The sequence below is a fragment of the Choloepus didactylus genome, chromosome 17 (genome assembly GCF_015220235.1).
Source record: "Choloepus didactylus isolate mChoDid1 chromosome 17, mChoDid1.pri, whole genome shotgun sequence".
Lineage (NCBI taxonomy): Eukaryota > Metazoa > Chordata > Mammalia > Pilosa > Megalonychidae > Choloepus > Choloepus didactylus.
Genome location: NC_051323.1, coordinates 68,332,859 through 68,354,898, shown reverse-complemented (window position 1 = coordinate 68,354,898; position 22,040 = coordinate 68,332,859). Strand labels below are relative to the sequence as shown.

The 22,040-nt window shown below is 41.2% G+C and overlaps 2 protein-coding genes and 1 pseudogene across 4 annotated transcripts in view; 1 reads left to right on the top strand and 2 right to left on the bottom strand.

Moving 5' to 3' along the window:
• MFSD9 (major facilitator superfamily domain containing 9) overlaps nucleotides 1–22,040 on the top strand; it is an 81,797-nt gene that overhangs the window by 4,893 nt on the left and 54,864 nt on the right. For 2 of the 3 annotated variants that reach the window (XM_037806690.1, XM_037806692.1), the window contains exons 2-6: nucleotides 3,454–3,541; nucleotides 4,786–4,829; nucleotides 10,957–11,086; nucleotides 11,765–11,974; nucleotides 14,999–15,781. In XM_037806690.1, the coding sequence (XP_037662618.1) occupies nucleotides 3,454–3,541; nucleotides 4,786–4,829; nucleotides 10,957–11,086; nucleotides 11,765–11,974; nucleotides 14,999–15,781 (1,255 nt within the window). Of the gene's footprint in view, nucleotides 1–3,453; nucleotides 3,542–4,785; nucleotides 4,830–10,956; nucleotides 11,087–11,764; nucleotides 11,975–14,998; nucleotides 18,080–22,040 lie in introns of those variants that run through there. The other variant, XM_037806691.1, reaches the window with a different exon arrangement.
• Nucleotides 6,785–6,928, bottom strand: LOC119512984 (annotated as a pseudogene).
• Nucleotides 20,949–22,040, bottom strand: part of SLC9A2 (solute carrier family 9 member A2) — a 123,018-nt gene continuing 121,926 nt past the window's right edge. Inside the window, exon 12 of the mRNA XM_037806689.1 lies at nucleotides 20,949–21,642. Within this exon, the coding sequence (XP_037662617.1) occupies nucleotides 21,626–21,642 (17 nt within the window). The 3' untranslated portion in view covers nucleotides 20,949–21,625. The remainder of the gene's footprint in view (nucleotides 21,643–22,040) is intronic.

The following is a 22,040-nucleotide window of genomic DNA, read 5'->3' as shown; positions in this document are numbered from 1 at the left end:
AGTCTATGGTCAACAGTAACATTGTAATATACCTCCACTAAATGTAACAAAGGCAATATGCCAATGCTAAGTGTATATGAGAAGAGGATATAGGGGAGGAATATGGGATTCTTGGTAGTGGTGTTATTTTCTGTCCTTACTATTATATTTTATTGTGTAACATGTTATTTTTCTTTTTATCATCTTTTTTATTATTGCTAAAAAAAATTTTTTTCTTGTAATAATATGTTCAAGTGATGATTGTGGTGATAAATATACAACTTTATGATGATACCATGAACAACTGATTGTACACTATGGATAAATGTATGGTATGTGAATATAACTATAAAATTGTAGGAAAAATATATATAGGAGTAAAAGTATTGGAGAAAGCATGGTGAGAGGGATGTACCTATCTACCGTTGATGAGCAGGTAGAATGGTGTAGCCTTTCTGAAGGTCAGTGTGGTGGTTCCACAAAAAGTTAAGTATGTGGGGACCTTAAGGTCCTGCAACCTCATTATGGGGTATGTCATTTGAAGATCTGAGAGCAGAGACATGAATGGACATTTGCAAACTGTTGTTCATGGAGACAGTAATCATGATTTGCAATGGGTGGAGGTGACCTAAGGGTACATAGACTGAGAAACAGAATGGTGAACTGTGGCATATGCATACAATGGAATATTGAGCAACTACAAGAAGAAGTAAAGCTGTGAGACACACAATGAGGTGAATGGATCCTGTACACAGTATTTGAGTGAAGTACAGCAGAAATAAAGGCAAACACTATAATGCCTCACTAATATGGACTAACTACAATGTGTAAACTCAGAATTAAATCTTAGAACATAGCCTAACGTGGACATGATTATTGTAATAGTCCCTAGATTGTAAGCTCTTACAGCAGTCAACTCTGTTCCTGAATTGTAATGCCTGTCTCTAAACCTTGAGATGCTGATCCCTTAGTGTATAACCTCATTGGTCTCTGGAACAATGTGTATCTCTGAGACACGTGAAACTCAGAGCTAGAGTTCGGCAGATATGAATGCCAGTATTAGTGCATACAGCAACTGTTAAAAAAAAAAGGCTGAAAAAGAGCCCAGACTTCAATTAGTGATATGAGTGAAGCAGATCTGGTTAAGACTAGGGCAAACCAGGCCAAAGGGTAAAGGTCGAAACTGACTGTGTTTTAAAACTTCAACTTCCATGTGAGACCAAGGGAAGAGGTGTCTATTTGGTTCAGGATCTGTATTTTCTAAACAGTATAACTCTACAATCGGTTTGTTCAAACACCACAATTACATGGAACTTTGAATAGGAAGTGAGATACAGTAGGTTAGTATAGGTTAGAGTGAAATAGTGACACATCCCAAAGTAATTTGGGCAGAGAATAAAAAATATATTTACAGCCCTCCCCACCCCCCCACCCCAAGGAGCTGGAGGAAGGTGCAGAAGTGTTGGGCTTCCTCACCTGGACTGGTGTTGATGTTGTCACAAACATTGGGACTGGCAGTTTGATGTGCTAAGCCCTCAATCGTGGGACTTGCCCTTATGAAGCTCGTTACTGCAAAGGAGAGACTAAACTTCCATGTAATTGTGCCTAAGAGTCTCCCCCGAGTACCTCTTTGTTGCTCAGATGTGGCCCTCTCTCTAACTGAGCCACCTTGGCAGGTGAAATCACTGCCCTCCCCTCTACGTGGGACCCGACTCCCAGGGGTGTAAATCTCCCTGGCAAGGCAGGATATGACTCCCGGGGATGAATCTGGACCCGGCATCATGGGATTGAGAATATCTTCTTGACCAAAACGGGGATGCAAAATGAGACGAAATAGTTTTTCAGTGGCTGAGAGATTTCAAATGGAGTCGAGAGGTCACTCTGGTGGACATTCTTATGCACTATATAGATAACACCTCTTAGGTTTTAATGTATTGGAATAGCTAGAAGTAAACACCTGAAACTACCAAACTCCAACCCAGTAGTCTGGACTTCTGAAGATGATTATGTAGTAATGTAGATTACAAGGGGTGACAGTGTGATTGTGAAAACCTTGTGGATCACACTCCCTTTAGTGTATGGATGGATGAGTAGAAAAATTGGGATAAAAACTAAATGACAAATAGGGTGGGATGGGGGGATGGTTTGGGTGTTCTTTTTTTACTTTTATTTTTTGTTCTTATTCTTTCTGATGTAAGGAAAATGTTCAGAAATAGATTGTGGTGATGAATGCATAACTGTATGATCGTACTGTGAACTGTTGATTGTATACCATGGATGATTGTATGGTATGTGAATATATTTCAATAAAACTGAATTAAAAACAAAAACAAAAAACAAAAACGAGTGTATTAGGAAGTTCAGGTTTCTATAATTAGGTGAATGTGCAGCTACTGGAAGAGGAAAGAGTAAAAAGAGTCACTCTGGGTCCAAAGAAAATATATTTTTGGTGCATATTCTTTCCTTCAGGCTAACCAGAATTATAGGAGAAGGAATTCAGGTTGAATATAAAGAAAAGTGTGTGTATATATGCTAATATATTTTCTTCCCCTAAACCAGTTGTAGCAGGTAACCAAGTGAAGTAAGAATGAGCACAAAACTTAAAGGAAAAATTGACAGTCTTTCTGTTATCTCAGATGACCTAGGAAAAGGATCAGTAATTATCCCCAGGATGGAAGAAAAGAGAAAAAGAGAATATATCTGAGTTTCTATTGTATGTAAGACCCTTCTCAACCATTATGTCATTTTATGCTCCTCAAATTTCTACAAGGCAGGTATTATTATCACCATTTTTTACAGATGACAGTGCTGAAGCTTGGTAATGTTAAATAACTTGACAAGGGCACATGCTTTATAAGTGCCCGGGCCAGAATTGAGAACTGTGTATCTGACTCCAAAGTCCATGAAGCTTCTGTGATTTGTCTGCAGGACATTGGCCTTCCCCCAGTACCTCCGCTTTCTCTCTCCTACCTGCTTTTTTGAGACCTGTTTCTCAGGTATTACTTTGTAAGTCTAAGACCTTTGTCACCTTCCCTAACTCCAGGAGAATATTAATATTAAAAGAAGTGCTCTTTCATCAACAAATGTGCATAATCACTACCTCCTTTCCCACTTCACTACCCATGGAAAATTTGGATGTTCTTTATTGTTTTTGGTGAGAACTTCTCTAACACATGCTCCATGAATGTTAAGGGTCTCTTACAAAAAAGCTAAAATCAAAATGGATTCTAGATCAATATAATCTGGCAGTTGCAAGTGGCTACTGTTATTATAACATATTGTATTCAGATTCCTTGATAACTTTAACCTAATTAGTAAGGCATACTGTAGAATCCAATTATGGTTTCTGGTTTGCTCAAAATTCTAGATCTTAGCTTTATTTTTAAAATAAGTTTATAATTTTAGCATCACTGGTTAAAAACCCTTACACCTCAGTTGCTAATTTGTGTTAACAGATACTTTGTTTTCTTTTAGGATTTGTTTGGTGTGAGCATGGTTGTTCCTTTATTAAGCCTTCACGTCAAGTCTCTGGGAGCAAGCCCTACAGTTGCTGGAATAATAGGTGCGTGGTTAGTAGTGCTTGTTTTCAGAGCCCTGAATTTTATATCTCCTGAACTGAGCCCCTGAAAACAAATCAGTCTTACAGCTAATGTTAATCAAAGGTAAATGGGAAGTGGATAAAACGAATTTCCAGAATTTTTAAAAATATCACTCTGGGGTAAATGTAGTTCATCTAGACTACCTCAGTCCGGAGAGTTTTGAGGGTTTGAGTGTTATCCCTGAGCCCCATATCATCAGTTACACAGCAGGTACTTATCGACCCCCTCAAGGAGCTGGCTGGGTATTTTAAAGGGTGGGTGTGGACTCCTGCGTATGGGGACCTGTAATCTAATGTGAGATCAGAGAATCATCATCTAAAGAAATAATACCTTGAGGGAAGGGGATTGGGTGAGCCTGGGCAAATCAGTTGGAAACTTCCAGCACAACCACCAACACATCTGAGAGGGCTGTGGGGGTCTCTGCCTGTGCAGCATATGAATTCCATCAAAAGTCACTGGCTTATGTAAGAGGCAAGGATAGCAGGGTGTGGGTAAAAAATGCTAACACAGGGAATATGGTACTTAATGAGAAATTGATAAGACCAATAAGGCTTGCCTCTCTCATAAACTGGATAAGCAATTATTTTGGTACAGTTTTACACATGGTATTTGTAAGTCCAGTCCATGCCATGATTTTTTTACTTCCCTCAAGAAGTTTTCCTGGAGTTATATGGGACTATCCAGTAGCAAGAAGGTTTTCATGAACTGCAGAAAAGACATGTTACATGATATAATGGGGGTAAAAGCATTGAGTAAAACTTTGTATGTTCTTTATAAAATTACAGCATTTTATAAAATTGTAAAATGTTAGAGATACATGGGCTAATGTTAAAATTGTAAGGTATATAGAAGAATTTTTCCAAGATGCTGATTTCTCCTTCACCGAGTATTTGAGTATTTCTCTTGGATTCTTATAATTCAGAGTTATATAATTCTTACATAATGGAAGGAGCACTCTCTCTCAGGGTCCCTAAGATTGACTCTTGCCTTTATTTTCTCTGTGTTCCCTCAATTTTATTTTGAGGACCTTTTATTAAATTTCATATCACTTATACTTCTCCAACTGCCAAAAAGAAAATAGATGTACAGCAATTTGCTTTTTAAAAATTGGTCTTTTCCCATTACTTTCCATGTAATTGCTGCCACGTTAATCCATTTCTGTCATGGACCTAGCTGATTTTATTTACATTATTGATGTTTTTTGCAGGCTCCTCCTATGGCATTTTACAACTCTTTTCTAGCACATTGGTGGTAAGTTATCTTTCATTTGGTGACACATATTGAACATATAGTCATTTGTCTCTGAGGGTTATCAATCATTGCTGTAGAAAAAGTGAGGGCTTTCCTAAAAAGTAGACATGAAGATGATTAGAATGCAGAGTGTTGTTGGATCAACAAGAACCTTTCCTTTATCAATCCTGCTAATCTGACATACAGGAAGACATAAGTCTAAAGGGCTGAGTGGCTTTTTCTGAGTGGAGCACGTTGAATTTGTTAAGATGTGGGACTAGAACCCACTCTTTTTATTACAGCATGTTCTTTCTACATTCCCTGCTAAATCTTTACCAAAAGAAAAGGGCATATACAAGACATAATGCCTTTTTAATTGTTCCAATTAATGGGAAATCATTAAATCCCTTCAGACTTCTAGGATTCTGTTTGAAGTTGTGCATTTTGAACTATACACTTTGTTAATTATAAAACACAAGTGTCTATACAAAAGTAGCCATTTGGAATGGTTGGTTGTATATAGGCAATATCGAGTAGAAGACTCAGAGCTGATCTTGTCATTCTCCAAACCTCTCAAATGTTTGAACTTAAAATCCTTAACTGTTCTCTCCCTTCTATCTCCCTCTTGCCTTCTATTCCGGCCACTTTGGTCTTGAGGCCTCAGAACACCACAATGCCCCATGAAACAATTTAGTGATACTGATTGATCACTAGTGACCTTGGTCTAAATAGCTCGCCTGGCAATCTCACATTTGGTGAACAAGATGTATCATACTTGGGTTTCCCAAGCGTTGTTGGAAAAATGTTTTTTAATGCATTCATGTTTTAAATGTACAAGGAGAGATCACTAAAGAGATCCCATAATGAATTCTTAACTAAGTAAATAGCTGGTCCCTAATTTATTTTATTATTATTTCCCATGTTAAATTTGCATAATAACAGTAAAACTATTCTTATTTAATCTTTACTCTAACCCAGCAAAGTAGTTTGTCATTCCCATTTTATATAGGAGGAAATTAAGATGCACAGAGTAACATGACTCAGCCACCTAATCTAGGTATCCAGACTCGAAGCCCATATTCTTTGTTTCCTAAAAGTCATTACTTTGGTAATCTAAAAAAGTAAACAGATAACTAGAGTACCAGATTATGCAAGAGAGTGTATTTGCTTGTAGGATAAAGTATCATGTTTCATTTTCTTTCTTTTGAGAGAAAAATTTGAGCTACATCTTAGCAAATGCCTTATCTGCTTTATTTGGAAATTCACTGCCCAAGTACTTGATGTGCATATGTATATTAGAGCAGTTAAGTCACAATGTATTTTAGCTATTGAAGTGCTTCTCTCCTACTGGACTCTGACCTCCAGGAGAATAAAAGCCAGGTTTTATTTATCTTTTATCACCAACACTCACCAAAGCACCTGGCACTTCGTATTTTATGAATGTGAATTATTCTCACCAACTATGGCCCTACCCTCAGTTTCAAATTGATCTTTTGCTTTATGATTTGTGCTTACAAAGCACACTTCATATATCTTCATATTAAACTTTAATGAGAACTTTCTTTTAGAAATCCTTCCAATAGAGAAGAATTAAAATTTCCTTTTTAATCAGTACTTTTATGTGTACATATTTTAATTCTGTTTCTGAACAAATCTTTTGACTAATATTCTTATAGTATTAAGTATTTTAATAAATATGGCCAGCATTTATTAAGTGCTTACTATGTGTCAGACCCTGTTCTGAGCACTTTATTTCATTTAATCTGTATAATAACTGGCTTCAGAGAGTGGTTGTTAGTCTTTAATGATTCATTTTATGTGAAGCACCTTGTAAGTGTTGGGGGAACTGAGGCACGGAGAGGTTAAGTGATGTGTCTGAGGCCAGGGGCTGGGGAATGACAGAATTCAGAGTTTAACCCAGGCATCCTGGCCCAGAGCCCGGGGCATAACTTGTATTGGTGTTCTTACCCAGATCAAGAGAGTGTCAGAAATGTCTAAAAATCCACTGAAATGACAGTTGGGGGAAGGACTGGTGACATTTGTAGAGGGTGGCAGTACTTTTATTAAACTAATAAGAACAGATACTACTCTTGATCTTAGCCAAAAGGCTGAGAAGCAGTGGCTGGCGGTATTTTATAGGATTTAACTCAAAATATTTTATAAAGTAGCTTTCTAATATTTTATATCCTTCTAAGAGATCATTTAGGTCCTTGAGAAAAAGACAAGCCAATCAAAATGGGGAAAGGGCATTAAGAGCAGGTATAGTTGGCTTTTGGCAAAGAAGTGAGACAGGCTCAGGTTACAGAGTTGAGTAGGGTAAGGAAGAGTTATTGAACATAACTGAGGAAGGAGGCAAGCAGGAAGCAGGCTCCGATGCCTCCCAGCCAGGCCTAATGGAGACCAGCAGGTTGCTCAGGAATTGGGGTCATTCGGGGTGTCACACAGCACTGGGGATCTTATTGTTGACCCTTCTCAGACAATGCCCTGTTATTATTATGGTGTTTCCCTTTTATTTTAAGGCAATTACACTTTTTTCAAACAAAGCCCCACCTAGAACCTCAATATGTACTAGGGGTCACTGTGGCAATGGTCTGGTGGAATTGGGCATATCAGTTAGGCTTGTGTCCACCCATGAGTAATGGAGTACCTGGCAGAGCTGTAAAAGAAAAAGCTGTCAGGCCAAAGGGTAAAGGTTGAAACTGATTGTGTGTTAAAACTTCAACTTCCATGTGAGACCAAGGGAAGAGATGTTTATTAGGTGTAGGATCTATATTTTCTAAACAATATAACTTCTACAGTCAGTTTGTTCAAACACCACAATTAAATGGAACTTTGAATAGGAAGTGAGATATGGCAGGTCTGTATAGGTTAGAGTGAAATAGCAACACATCCCAAAGTAATTTGGGCAGAGAATAAAAATATATATTTGGGGCCCTCCTAAGGAGCTGGGGGAGGATGCAGAGGTGTTGGACTTCCTCCCCTGGATTGTTGCTGATGTTCTCACAAACATCGAGGACTGACTGCTTGGTATGCTGAGCTCTCTGTCTTGGGGCTTGCCCTTATGGAGCTTGTTACTGCAAAGGAGAGGCTAAATCTGCTTATAATTGTGCCTAAGAGTCTCTCCCTGAGTGCCTCTTTGTTGCTCAGATGTGGTCCTCTCTCTCTAACTAAGCCACCTTCGCAGGTGATCTTGCTGCCCTCCCCCATGTGGGACCTGACTCCCAGGGGTGTAAATGTCCCTGGCAACGCAGGATATGACTCCCAGGGATGAATCTGGACCCGGCATCATGGAATTGAGAACATCTTCTTGACCAAAAGGGGAATGCAAAATGGAATGAAATAAAGCTTCAGTGCTGAGAGATTTCAAATGGAGTCAAGAGGTCACTCTGGTGGACATTCTTACACACTATATAGACAACAGTTTTTAGGTTTTAATGTATTGGAATAGCTAGAAGTAAATACCTGAAACTACCAAACTCCAACCCAGTAGCCTTGACTCTTGAAGATGATTGTATAACAGTGTAGATTACAAGGGGTTACAGTGTGATTGTGAAAACCTTGTGGCTCACACTCTGTTTATCCAGTGTATGGATGGATGAGTAGATAAATGGGGACAAAAGCTAAATGAAAAAGAGGGTGGGATGGGGGGGGATGATTTGGGTGTTCTCTTTTATTTTTATTTTTTATTCTTATTCTGATTCTTTCTGGTATAAGGAAAATGTTCAAAAATAGATTGGGGTGATGAATGCACAACTATGTGATGGTACTGTGAACTATTGATTGTACCCCATGGATGATGGTATGGTATGTGAATATATCTCAATAAAACTGAATTTTAAAAAAAAGAAGAAAAAAAAGAAAAAGCAAGGAGGACTACAGGTTAGCACCCAGGGCTGTCCAAGTGTCTGGGTGCCACCAGAGACCCAGGCCCCTGTTGTCACTTTGCTCAGCCTTCCTTAGCTAGATGGCTGCTAAGTCTTCAGCATTGTGGGAATGTTCTGAGCAAGAAGAAGGATGAAGAGCAAAAGGCTGGGTTTGCCACCATCCTATCCTACCTTTAAAGAACTTTCCCAGAAACCTCATCCAGTGACTGCTGACTGCACTTTTGTAAGCCAGAACTTTCAGGCCACAAGGAAGGCTTGCTTTGAGCCCCACATGTTGCTGTGGGGTACTGAGAGTACATAAGCAAAGAAGAATGAATATTGAATAGGAAGCTGAAAGGGTGACCCTTGAGCTCTGCTCACATGGCTGCTCTTTATTGCACAAGATATCCATGACCCATCCTTGGGGAATGTTGGGTCTCCATGGAGCACACTGCTGCCTTCCTCTCTTCCTTCTTCCTCACCTGCTTCTGCTTAGTTTCCTCCTTCATGTGCCTCTCAGCTTGTGCTCCCTGTGCAGAATCAAACTGCCCTAGAGAGAGGCTCTGGAGGTTCAACTTGTCTCCACCACCAGATTGTTCCCTACTGGACAAGCTTTTTCTACCCTGGGCCACCTCCCTGGTGTGACCGAGAATCTTTACTTCCATGAAGAACAGTCCAGAAGGGACTCTATGCTTGGCTTCTCAGATGTGCAAATTATAACTGGCAGACACATTTATAAGGCTTGCTTCTCTCGATAGAAAGTGCAAATGGGCCAGTACCTAATGAAGAAAAGGGGAAAAAAAAAAATTCATCTAATCAGAAAGAAATTTAAAAGTAAATTAACATAATAAAAGATGTCACTTAACAAATTTGCACCTTTTTTTTTTTAATGGATGACAGTATTGACTGGCATATGGGAATTGGAGACTCTTATAATTACACTGTTGGTGGGATGATGGAGCTTTCTGGAGAATAATTTGTCAGTGTATGCAAAAGCCTTAAAATACACATACCCTTTAACCTAGCAATTCCAATCCTAGGAATTTATTCTGAGGAAATATTCCAGGCTGTTTGCAAAGATTTTGCTATGAGGATGCTTATTATAGTTTTATTTATATTTTTGAAAAATTGAAAAGAACCCAAAAATATTTGAATATGGAATATGATCAACAAAGGAAAATTTTTAATGACATGGAATGATGTTCAAGACAGTGTAAGTGAAAAATCAAGTTACAAAATAGTGTGTGCAGTATGGCCATTTTGTTTAAAATATTGTTTCAGTTTGCTAATGCTGCCCTTTTGCAAACACCCAAAATGGATTGGCTTTTATAAAGGGGGTTTATTTGGTTACAAAGTTATAGACTTAAGGCCATAAAGTATCCAAAGTAAGGCATCAACAAAGGGTACCTTCACTGGAGAAAGGCCCTTGGCATCGGAAAACCTCTGTTAGCTGGGAAGGCACATGGCTGGTGTCTGCTTGCCCCCAGGTTGTGTTTCAAAATGGCATTCTCCAAAGTGTTGCTCTTGGGGTGTTTGGGGGTGTTTTGTCCTCTCTTAGCTGCAGCTGCTCTTCAAAATGTCATTCTCAGTTGCTCTGCTTCTGGGCCTGTGTGACTCTTTTAAAAGTACTCCAGTGATCCAATAAAGACCCACCCTGAATGGGTGTGGCAACACCTCCATGGAAATAATCCAATGAAGGGTCTAGCCCAGAGCTGACTGAGTCACGTCTCCATGAAAACACTGAACCAATAGGTTCCAACCTAATCAACACTAATACATCTGCCCCCACGAGATTGCATCAGACATGATGGCGTTTGGCGGGGACATAATACATCCAAACTGGCACAAATATCATGTGTAGATTATGGGTTATTTTTATATTCTTCCTTTTATTTTTCAGTTTTTTTCTAAATTTCTAAACAATGAACATGGTTACTGAGGGATTTAGTCTTAAAAAGTAATAAGAATGAAGACAAAACTGAGGCTTTATAAATTACGTGTTACCATCTCTCCAGCCATTCTTAGTTCCCAGAGCATCACTGATGCTTTCTTTGGTTTTTCAAGGTTATTTGGGGGGGGGGGGGGGGTTGGAGAGCAAGAAAACTGTTTTGTATTTTCCCACTAACTCTGTGCGAATGTCAGAGAAAATAACTTACTCTGGCAGATGGCATGACAGAACTGAGCATCCCAGGATCTTACACCTGCCTTATTTCCACTGGATCCATTTGCATAGTGGTTATTTTACAGCAGGTCCAAGAACTTTCTCCGCCTCTTGCTTTTCTCAGGGCTGCTGGAGTGATGTGGTTGGCAGACAGTCTTCCTTGCTGGCATGCATGCTGCTCAGTGCCCTGGGATATCTCATTCTTGGAGCATCTACCAACATGTTCCTGTTTGCCCTGGCTAGAGTCCCTGTGGGTGAGTTCTTGCCTCTGTGTGTGTCAGAGAGGGGGTGTTTTCACTCTAATTTTTGCTGAATATATATTATAATATGGTTTTTACCCATGGGTGATGCTTAAAGAGCCTGTTCCTGCTCATTACTGTCCCTTTGATTAGAGCTTCCTTCAAGGAAGTATAACATCAACAGCAATTATAACAATAGCAGCAGCAGCTACAGTTTACTGAGTACTAAGCATCTGCCAGGCCTCTACTGACTTGTTCAAAACTACAGAGCTAGTGCATGAGAGTCTGGCATATTCCCTGCCTGCCCCCCCCAGTCCTGCCCAGTGTCAAGATCAGGGCCAGCATATGGTAGGCATGCAGTGAATACTTTTTGATTGAGTGAATGAATAAAGAATGAATGAATGATTGTAATAAATCTGTTTATGGAAATAACCATGAATTGCAGTTGGATGACAGAGGGGACTGGGGATGCAGGAAGTCTTGGAAGGAGCGGAAAGCCAAGGGCTTAGAGCTTGGTCACCAGAGAGAGGGTAACCACCAGGATCGTGGTGCCTGACAGAGAGCAGGCGACCAGCCCAGTTGGATGGAACCTGCAGACCTTAGAAGCTGAAAGGAAAGGCAGATCTCTGGGATTATGTGCAAGATACTTGATGCTGTAGAAGTTAACTGAACATGTATATTGTTCCCTAACAGGTATTTTTAAACACACACTTTCGATCTCAAGGGCTCTGCTCTCTGATCTGGTGACAGAGAAGGAACGGCCACTGGTCATCGGACAGTTCAATATGGCCTCAAGCTTGGGCTTCACCTTGGGCCCCATGGTTGGTGGATATCTTACTGAATTAGAGGGTGGCTTTTATATAACAGCCTTCATCTGTTTTTCTGTCTTCATTCTGAACGCGGGTAAGTTGACATTTACTCATGAGACATTTGTTTGGTTTTTGTACTCATACAAATCAGTCTGTCTGCTTTTCTCTTATCCCCTGACAATTTGTTTTTCTTGGGGTAGGCAGACTCATCTTTCATAAATGAAAGTCGGAGCTTGTCATCCTTTACTGAAGACCCTCCAGTGACTTCTCATCACGGTTTATAATCAAACCCCTGTGCATGCATCTTCTTTGCCTAGACCAGAGACTGGCATATGGCAGGTCCTTAGATAAACAACTTCATAAGCAAGAGGATATACATGTTGTTCAGTTATCCTTAAATGTCGTGGTCTTGTACTGTACTGGAACTTTTGAATCTTCATATTCTTGGCTCCATGTTGGGTGACGAATTCCATGTCGGGTTAGATTATCAGACTCAGGAGGCAAAGTTGATGAGTTTAATCCCCACCTTCCTTGGAATACTTTAGGATTTTCTGCCAGGAGGTGAGGCCTCTGAGGAGGGTACATAATGGATCAGTGTAAATCTCCATAAAGTGACTTCACACACATGTCCAGTTGGTGTGTCTAGGTGCCTTTATATATAAAGGAAGGTACATGAATTTGATTATCACTCAAATTCAGAAGTCATATTAACATGGAAAATGCACATGGAGTTCTGTTTTTGATTTTACAATAATAGGATTAATATTTTGCCCTAACCTAAGCCTGTGAATGAGTCTGAGTCAGTTAGGAATACATTCACCTGCAGACTTCCCAACCATAGTGGCTTTATTTTCTTTACTGAAGAAATCTGGAGGTTGGCAGGCCTGGGCTGATGCAGCTCTCAGTGCTGTCATGGATTCAGCTTCTTTCTGTTTTTCTGCCTTGATGTCTATAATGAATTAGTCTGTATCCTCGTGCGTATTAGTTCATAAACACAAGATGCCCTTATGCTTCCAAGCATCACGTCCATTCCAGGCAGGAAAAAAAACAAAGAGGCGGGGCAAATGGATAAGAGGGTTGTACAACTTGAGTGTGTCCATTTTTATAAGCAAGGGTTTTTCCCCAAGCCCCTCCCAGCAGACTTCTGCTTGATTTTCTCATTTTTCAGAACTAGCCACATGGCCACTCCTAGACCAGTCGCTGACCCAGGAAATGAAATTATCTGAATGGTTTAGACCTGTGCTGTGCAGTGTGCTAGCCACTAGCTAGCCACTAGCTAGAGGTGCAACTGAAGAGCTGAAAGTTTTATTTTATGCAATGTCATTGCATTTATATTGAAATTTAGCCATAAATTCAGTTCCTCATTCTCATTAACCACATTTCAACTGCTTAACAGCCACCTGTGCTTAGCGGCTATCATAGTGGACAGTGCAGGCATAGAACATTTCCATCTCTGCAGAAAATTTTACTGGACAGCACTGCTTTGGACTGGACACAATTCATTCTGCTACTCAAACAAACCAGGCTGCTGTGAATAGAAAAAGAGCAGAAGAAGAGATATGGGCTATTCACGTCCTGTAAATGCTGTGTATTGCTATTTGTTCAGTCCAATTTTGCCATATTTTTCTCCCCAGTGACTATAGCTGTTTCCCTTTATCCTTTCCTCCTCTCAGCTTCTTGTAACCTTGCTTGGATCTGCCACTTTGCATAAGAAGGCCATTGCATGTCTTTTTTTCTCCGTGATTTCTCTTCTCATAGTTAGGAACTCAAACTCTGGAGTCAGACAGATTTGGGTCCGAATCCCTGCTTTGCCATTTGATTGTGTGGCCTTGGGCAATTTACTCTGTGCCTTAGTTTCCTCATCTATGAGATGGAGATAACAGAATTCAGTGTGTTAATGAAAACTGTAAGAGGTTTTGCATGTAAACCATTTACCACATCGCCTTGCACATGGTAAACACAGAATAAATATCCATTGCTATCATTATCATTTTAAGTATTATTTTAATAATACTTTTCCTTTCAATCCATCAGCAACAATTTCTTCACATTTTTATCAAGATTCCATTAAACTTTCAGGCGACCTTTTAAAGATACAAACATGAAAACTCTAGATCGGCTTGCTTACATGGTTAGTTTTCTCTCATAAATTAGCACCTGGCTGAAATAGTTACACTGTATTTGGAGAAAACCCATATGCTATTAAAGTTAAGCATTGTTGAAAAATAGTCACTGGTCCAAGTTTAACTTCTAAGTAGTAAAGAACCAACAAATCAGTAGAGATAAGTTTGGCAGGTTTGAATGCAATTTTGAGACAGTCTTTGGGCGTGGGTTGGCGAGAGGTCCTTTACTTGGCTGGCGTGGGATAAATAAAACAACAGAGGCAGAACCAGACCGGTCATGGGGGGTGGGGGGATTATCTGAATGGGCATCAGATGTTGCTGAGGGTCCTCTGTCATGGTCTGTGAGGTGGGCACCCCCTGACGTCTTGCAGGTTGTGTCTGGGAGGAGGAGCCAAGCTTTCTGATGGTTGTGCAGTCCAGCTGTCCCCAGACACACACCCTGTTGTTCCTCCAACGTAGCACTGGCACTGCAGTCTAATTGCCTGTATGCTTGTCTGAGCCCCCTTTTAGGCTTCAGTTCCCTGAGGGCAAGGATTTTATAGGCCTTGTCTTTGTTAATATATTCCTAGTGTTTAGCCCAGGATTTAGCACTTAGAAAGCACTCCATGAAGACTGAATGTTGAGTGGGTGGGTGGGTGGATGGATGGATGGATGGATAGCAGATGGTGTTAGGAAGAGAAGTAGAAAGTCAATGAAGGGAAGAATTTAAAATGTAGAGCATAAGAATGTACATATGAAATGATGGGATATAAGAAATCGTCATAGGCCATTGGGCTGGGGAGAAAAAAGCAAATATTTTATAGTATACAAAAAAAAAAAAAAAGTAAGGATCAAGTGTCTTTTGCCAGAATCCTGCCATTGCAGTGGAATAGAACGAGCTATGGGAATGGTGAAAACTGGAATACTCTATAAGTACAGATTAGTATCTAATACAAATCACTGCTTATCCCTGAGGAGACATTGTGTGAATGCCAGTTCTTGTGTCATTTTAACAGGTCTTGTTTGGCTGTTTCCGTGGAGTGAAGTACAATCCAACACTACGAAGAATGGTCTGCGACTGGGTAAGAGCGAAGTACTTTCGGGAAAGACAGCAGATAAAGCGCAGGATGCAGCCGCAACCCCGGGGGCCTCCCCACGAGGGAAGGCACCTCGGCCGCCCTGGTCGGAAGTCCTGTCGGTGCTGCGGGACATGAAGACCCTGATCTGTTCTGAACTCTGGGACATATTTTTAGTGCGCTTGCTGATGGCCATGGCCGTCATGCTCTACTACAGTAATTTTGTCCTGGCCCTGGAGAAGCGCTTTGGGGTCAGGCCCAAGACGACAGGCTACCTCATCAGTTACAGCAGCGCCCTGGGGGCCCTGTCTGGCTTTGTCCTGGGGCCGATCCTCAGGCTGTACAAGCACAACTCCCACGCCATCCTGCTGCACTCCAGCCTGCTGACCTTCCTGGTGCTGCTGCTCTACTCCACAGCCCCCACCATGGGGGTCGTGGGCCTCTCCTCCACCCTCCTGTCCTTCTCCACCGCCCTGGGCAGGGTCTCCATCACGGACCTCCAGCTGCGGGTGGGCGGGGCCCAGGCCAGCGGCTCGCTCATCGGGGTGGGGCAGTCGGTGACGGCCGTGGGCCGCATCCTCACCCCCCTGCTCTCGGGGGTTGTCCAGGAGGTGAGTCCCTGCGGCCCCCCCAGCCTGGGAGCTGCCTTAGCCTTGATGGCTGTTCTCGTCATATCGCTCAATAGACCTCATTACAGCGGCGTCAGCAGTGGTCCCTTAAAAAGTAAGTAGAATGGATTGGAACATTGCGAAGAAACAAAGTTCAAGGTGGGTGAAACAGGGACAGAGGTCATAAGGAAAAGGGTGGCAGGGACAGGGTGGGTGGTGGTTATGGAAAACTTACTTCTGGATGGATGTGCTCTGTTGGTACACGTCTACACCAGCCTTCCGCTGTGCCTGCCTGAGGTAGGTTCAGAAGTCACGATTGGGCACGTTGGCCCGTTGGTATAGAAGTAAAGATTTGCCAAAGGAGATGGTATCACACGTTTACCTGCAAGTTTTATCTTCCCATCTGAGCCAGTGAGGCAAAAATTGTCAAGGGCGAAAAAGCTACCAGCTACAGGATAGAGAAGTATTGGAATAACAGAACATGACTTGTGGAAAAAGGAAAGAAACCACAAGGATTTTCCTAGGAAATAATAATAAACTTATGCATTAATAAAATGCCATTTGGCTGGAACATTCCATAAGCTGAGAGTGAGCTTTTCTGCTATTAAAATCCTTGATATTCAAGCAGCTGCTTTATTAAAACCACCCCGTATCTCTCTGAAGTCTTCACAAGGTTATGAATGGTAGTTGGATCTTAGTGGACATACACGTCCTCTGGGGAGCTGGCTGAAATGCAGATGCCAGAGACTGACTGAGTGGAGCTGGCTGAGGCCCAGAAATCTATTGTATTTTAATAAACACCCTTTGCCATTTCTTATGGAGGTAGAGAAAGGATCACACTGCGGCATTACTGGTTTTGATTAACATAATCTCAGTTACTTTTTTATTAATGGCTGACCAAATTTGAACTGTCTGTTGAAATTGTGCGTGTCTTCACAATCTGCTGCAGTTTTCCCAACTCTCAACGATCATACCTTAGAATAGGGGAAACACAAGCCCTGCGAGCTGCTCCCTGTGCTCCTGCCTCTGAGGCCTGCTCCCTGGAGAGAGCTGAGTTGCTGCAGTCTGAGGAAGTCTACATGGATAGAAGCAGGAGGGTCTGCTTCCTGCCTCATCCTGGTGGTGGTACAACCCGACGGTGACCAGAGCAAGGAATGCTTCGAAGATGAAAGCGTGATGTGGAACAAGAGTCTGGTGGCCTGCCGTGTCTAAGGAACTTGACTCTGTAGTGTCTTGCATGGAAAATCATTTTACTTTCTTTTAACTTTGCTCCAGAGAACAGAGGCAATATTACATTAATCTATGGGGAAATGGTTTCATGGGCCTTTTCCGAGGCCTCCTGTCTGTAGAGCTCGGCTGTCATTCCATCAGCACCCCCTAAGGGGCCAACAAGGGTCCCAGATCGAGGGGAGCTCCCAGACTCTCAGGGAGATGTTTTACGTCACTTGCTGACTCTATTTGAATTACATCAGCTGTTCATAAAATTATTCAGGGGCTCCTCCTCTTTTCCTTGCAAATTACCAAACTTTACATTCCTTTTAATCCTCTTAATTAGTCCACTGGAATATCATGCTTGTTCTCAGCCTAACAGATGCATAATTATAAATGATATTTTAATATATTGGTATGACTTTAATATTTATTGTATATAAAGAAGACAAACTATTTCCGTAGTTTTAGAAGTTGTGTGTGGGGTAAACTTAAATATTTATGATAATTAATTGGAAGCATGTTTAGATTGAAGATTGGTCCTTTTCCTTCTCTAGCTACAAGAAAAGTATTAACTTGTTATTCATTAAGTGTTAACCATTGTGAACTTATATACAAGTGACAAGTGCATTTCAGGAGACCAAAACATATAAAATAGCTTTGCCCTTTGTCACGGAGATAAGACTCAAAAGGATCATACAAAATCAAAGGTTTATGCATTGCAGTAGAACTTCAGAAGAATTCCTCCAAAGGTGATCTTTTTTTTCACTCTCAGAAATAGACAAGTTTTTTAGAAGCTCTTAAATATTACCATGTTGTAAAAATCATGCTTTATTTTTTTTTGTTATCAAAAGCCTATAAATTAAATGAGGCTTTATAATTAATCACACATGGAAAAACTGAAACCCAAAGATTGATCTTAGTACCCGTACGTAGAATAGAGAAACATTTTTGTTGTATTCCACTAGTGATTTTAGAATATTGTTAACATGACTTTTTTAGGTGAATATTTTCGTGTGGCTCCTCTTGTGTAGTCTAATGCCTGCCACACAGTGTGGTCCCCAGACCTTCTAGGGACCATTTTAACAAGATCCCTCCTTGATTTGTATGCACAGTAAAGTTTGAAACCCACTGGTCCAGTGGATGGTATTTGTATTGTTTATGGAATATAATCTCAGAGAAATTAAAGCTCAATTAAAGATTTTGTTTTCTTTTTTAAATTATCTTGAGTAACTTCCATAATCCTTCCTTAAATATTAGGTTGAGCCATATGAAATTGCTGCTTTTGCAAATCAAAAAATGTCACATCTGCAGTTTCATATGGTTCATCCTGATGTTAAGAGGAATCTTACTGCAGAGGTATTGAAATTGTCTGAAAAGTCTGTAAAGAAAAACAGTGCCCTTTCCAAAATTATGTTGGCCACAACTGGAGTGCCAGAGGACAAGGCCTTGTCCACACGACGATGGCCCAGAGAAGGTGCACCTCTGCCCTCAGGTCCAGATGAAGGAGTAAAATCGAGCTGGGTGGGGAGGGAGCAGGGCCTGCCTAGCCACTGGGAGTAACATTTGCAAGGCTCCGATCCCAGGTTGCAAGGGCCCCCTGGAGCAGCCAAGTCTGGCAAAACTTGTGCCTGGAGCAAACCGAAGGGGTTAGAACCTGGTTCTAGCCCTGGCTGCTTCGTAGACCGACCTGATGCCCAGCAGACTTCCAGAGCCAGACTCTAAGGAACCCGAGGGGTTTCTAATGCACATCCGCAGTTGAGAACCACTGGCTTAGATCAGAAAGGGTTTCATCTACCACACTCAGGCGTGGAGATTTTATTCTGACAGAGGAGGGGGGACCATTAAAGAACTCTTGCTGGACAGTGCTCCAAGGACACTCATGTAGAAAGATCTCTGACTGGAATAGTTGGAAGGGGGGAGAGAGGGGCAAGAGGGATTTGGGGCAGTAACTCGGGTGAGGCGGGGCGGGGGCAGCTGTAGAGGTGGTAGCGGGGAACAGAGGGAAGCAGCTAGGAGAGCAAGTACAGGGGCAAATTCCAAAACACCGGGGGACAGTCTGGTTGTGGCTGTCAGGAAGGTCACGGGCACCTGTGAGGCAGCCAACACCCAGACCTCAGCTCCACCCACCTTCTCTGGGGAAGTCATGAACACATATTAAATGGCTGTTTTAGTCTCCTTGGCAGTTCAAGCACATACCATGCAATGGGTCAGCTTAAATAATGGAAGTCGATTAGCTCACAGTTTTGAGGCTAAAAGAAAGTCCACATCAAGGCATCACCAAGGCGATGCTTTCTTCCCGAAGTCTATGGTGGTCTGGGGCTGGCTGCCAGCAATCCTTGGTCCTGGGCTCCTCTGTCACATGGCAACCTCTACTGTCCTCTCCGCTCTCTTCCCGGTTCCTTTGACCTTCACCTTGCTTCCTGTGGCTTTCTGTCTGTTGTTGAAGTTCATTCTGTTTATAAAGGACTCCAGTAATAGGATTAAGACTCATTCTGATTGAGGTGGGCCACACCTTAACTGAAGTAATCTCATCAAAAAGTCCTTAAAATGGGTTCACACCCACAGGAATGGATTAAGTTTAAGAACATGTTTTTCTGGGGTACAAACAGCTCCAGCCCCCCCAAACGGCCATCCTGGATCTGGCATTTAGCTACCCCAACCTCCTTTTCTTCTGCGTGCCATTTTGCAGCCAGGACAGATGTCAAATCTAATGAATAAGCCTGCTAGACCTTAAACCTAGACAGCAGGAACAGGCAGCCCCATGTGCTACTCAAGGTAGGAATTCTCGGTGGCATGGCACCTGCCCCCACCCCAGATGGATAAAACTACACTCACACAGGAGAGATCTGTCTCTTCTCTGGCACGAAACGGGGCAGGTGGAACTGCTATCTATTGACCCCTGACCCAGAGCAGTTTTCGGCTACCCTGGAAGATGGGCCGTGATTGGACTTCTTCCCTTTCTTTTCGACTCTTTCTGCTATGTAAGTAACAAAGAGATTATTTGCCCTTCAGGAATTTTATGCTGTGCAAGTAATCAAGTGGTCATTTGCTGAAAGTGTCCCTTGTGCTCTGACCCTGTGTTCCCACAATGCACCCCATAGCAACTCACTCCACGGTGGTTCCGAGGGAGATTTTGGGAGGGGTTGTGGATGATGTTCAGGCATCTGGTCTGCACCGACCGAGCACAGAGCAAGGTTAGCAAGACTGGTGCTGAGGGCCTCGTCCCACGTTAGCTGCAGAGAACATTTGCGAGGCATCTACAGGAGTTCATTCTCTGGAACACTAAGAAGGTCGTTTCAAAGAGTTGGCATCTTTGTCAGGAGGACACGTCGATAAGATATTTAGGTATCTGTCGAGAGCAGGAGTCAGTTCATAATGGGAAAATTTGGGGCATTTGGGCAATAGAGTTAAGAGAACGGCCTTTCATTTGCAATCCATGGTAAAAAACCATCACTGATTTTCCATGCTGTATTCCTTCTAGAAGTGACTTTACAATAGCCTTTAAGAAGTCTCTGAAATTCAGTTGACACAGACCTTACCAGGATGGTGTATAATGCAGCTCTTTTTGGAACAGGATGATGGATTGAAAACAACTATTTTTCACTGCTCAATTTTTTTCCTGAAGTCCATACCAGTCACATGGTAATAATTTTCTTCAATAATAAAATCCCTTTACAACTGTAATGAAGTATTATAATTTATTCTAATAAATTGTATTTTTAAATTTGTCATTGTATCTTGGTGTATATTGCAGTCAGTATCCTGAAGTGTTTGAAGAATTTCATCCTCAATATGCAAACGCATATCTTAGTAATAAAAATGAAAAGCTTGTGGCTTTTAAAATCATTCTGCTAATATAAAATACATCATTTAAAATGTATTCTATACTGATGGCAAGAAAATAGAGTAGTTTTATAAATGAAACTCATCCCAGAATTTATTTCTAATTAATCAAATGCACAAATATTTATTTTAAAGCCATATTTTACTTTAGATCTCATTTTCCCTGAAGAGATCATCTAAATTTACCAGACATTTCATAGGTAGTTGTCTAAGGAAACAAAAGTAACAAAATTTCTATTATTTCCCTGATTCAATGCATTGTAAGAAATCATGCTGATTCTTATTTTGAACAGAAATACTTTAAAACAGCCTGTGTAGTTCCTTGAAAAGAAAAGATAATTACAACCATTAGGGAAGGAGTGCTAATTACTACTGATCACTGACATAGCATAAAAGTGAACTGTAGCAGTCTTGTTAAAACAAAGAATGGTGTTTTGATCAGTCTTGATTTAACCTGCACTACATTTCAATATATAAAAATCCTTTTTCCAAAGCATTATGCACCATGGAGGAAAAAAAGCAGTTAAAATATCTATTAATCATTGCAGTTTGCAACATGGATAGGTGAAACCCTTTCTTCAGCTTCATCAAAGAATCTCTGTTCCATTTTGAAAATACTTGGGACTCAAGTTTTTATCCAGACAAAATTATTTCCATGGTATGACGGCTTCCCAAACTAAACCTGTTGTGAGGTGCCTTAGGAAATGGAAAGCATGTGAAACCCCGTGTTCTGCTGCTGATCCGTACCTGACCCTGTGGGTGTGTACCTGGAACGGCTGCGTGTTCTGCAGGTGCCTTAAATGGACTATTCTAAATGACTGCAGCACAGGCCAGGGAATCATGAATTCTGACTTCTGAGGATGCCAGTCAGCGGTTTCTTCTGGTCGCCTTCAAAGTCAGGGCATCACCACCGCACCATCCCTTTGGAACAACCAAGTTTGTCACTGCAGTTCAAAATAAACTTTGTAGCCCTTTAGTAAGGACTTCTTAAACTAGATGCTCAGCAGTAAGAGGCAATTATAGTAGCAAATGCAATAAACATTCACTAATGGGATGTCAAAAGCTATGTTTCATTGAAACCCTAAAATTTGGTGGACTGATGCTTTAAAGCTACGTATCTTTCAAAGTCATTTGTTAAGATGGTAATTGGCATTAACCTAACTTTTTTATTTGAGTTGGCTGTAGGGAGGCAGTATTTAATATTTCAGAGCAAACTTTATCTCAGCCACTTAAGAGTCTATGTATATAGAGAAATTTAGAGGACTAATTATAATCTTTATTCTGCTAATCCAGGTTCTCTAACACAGTAATAGTGTTAG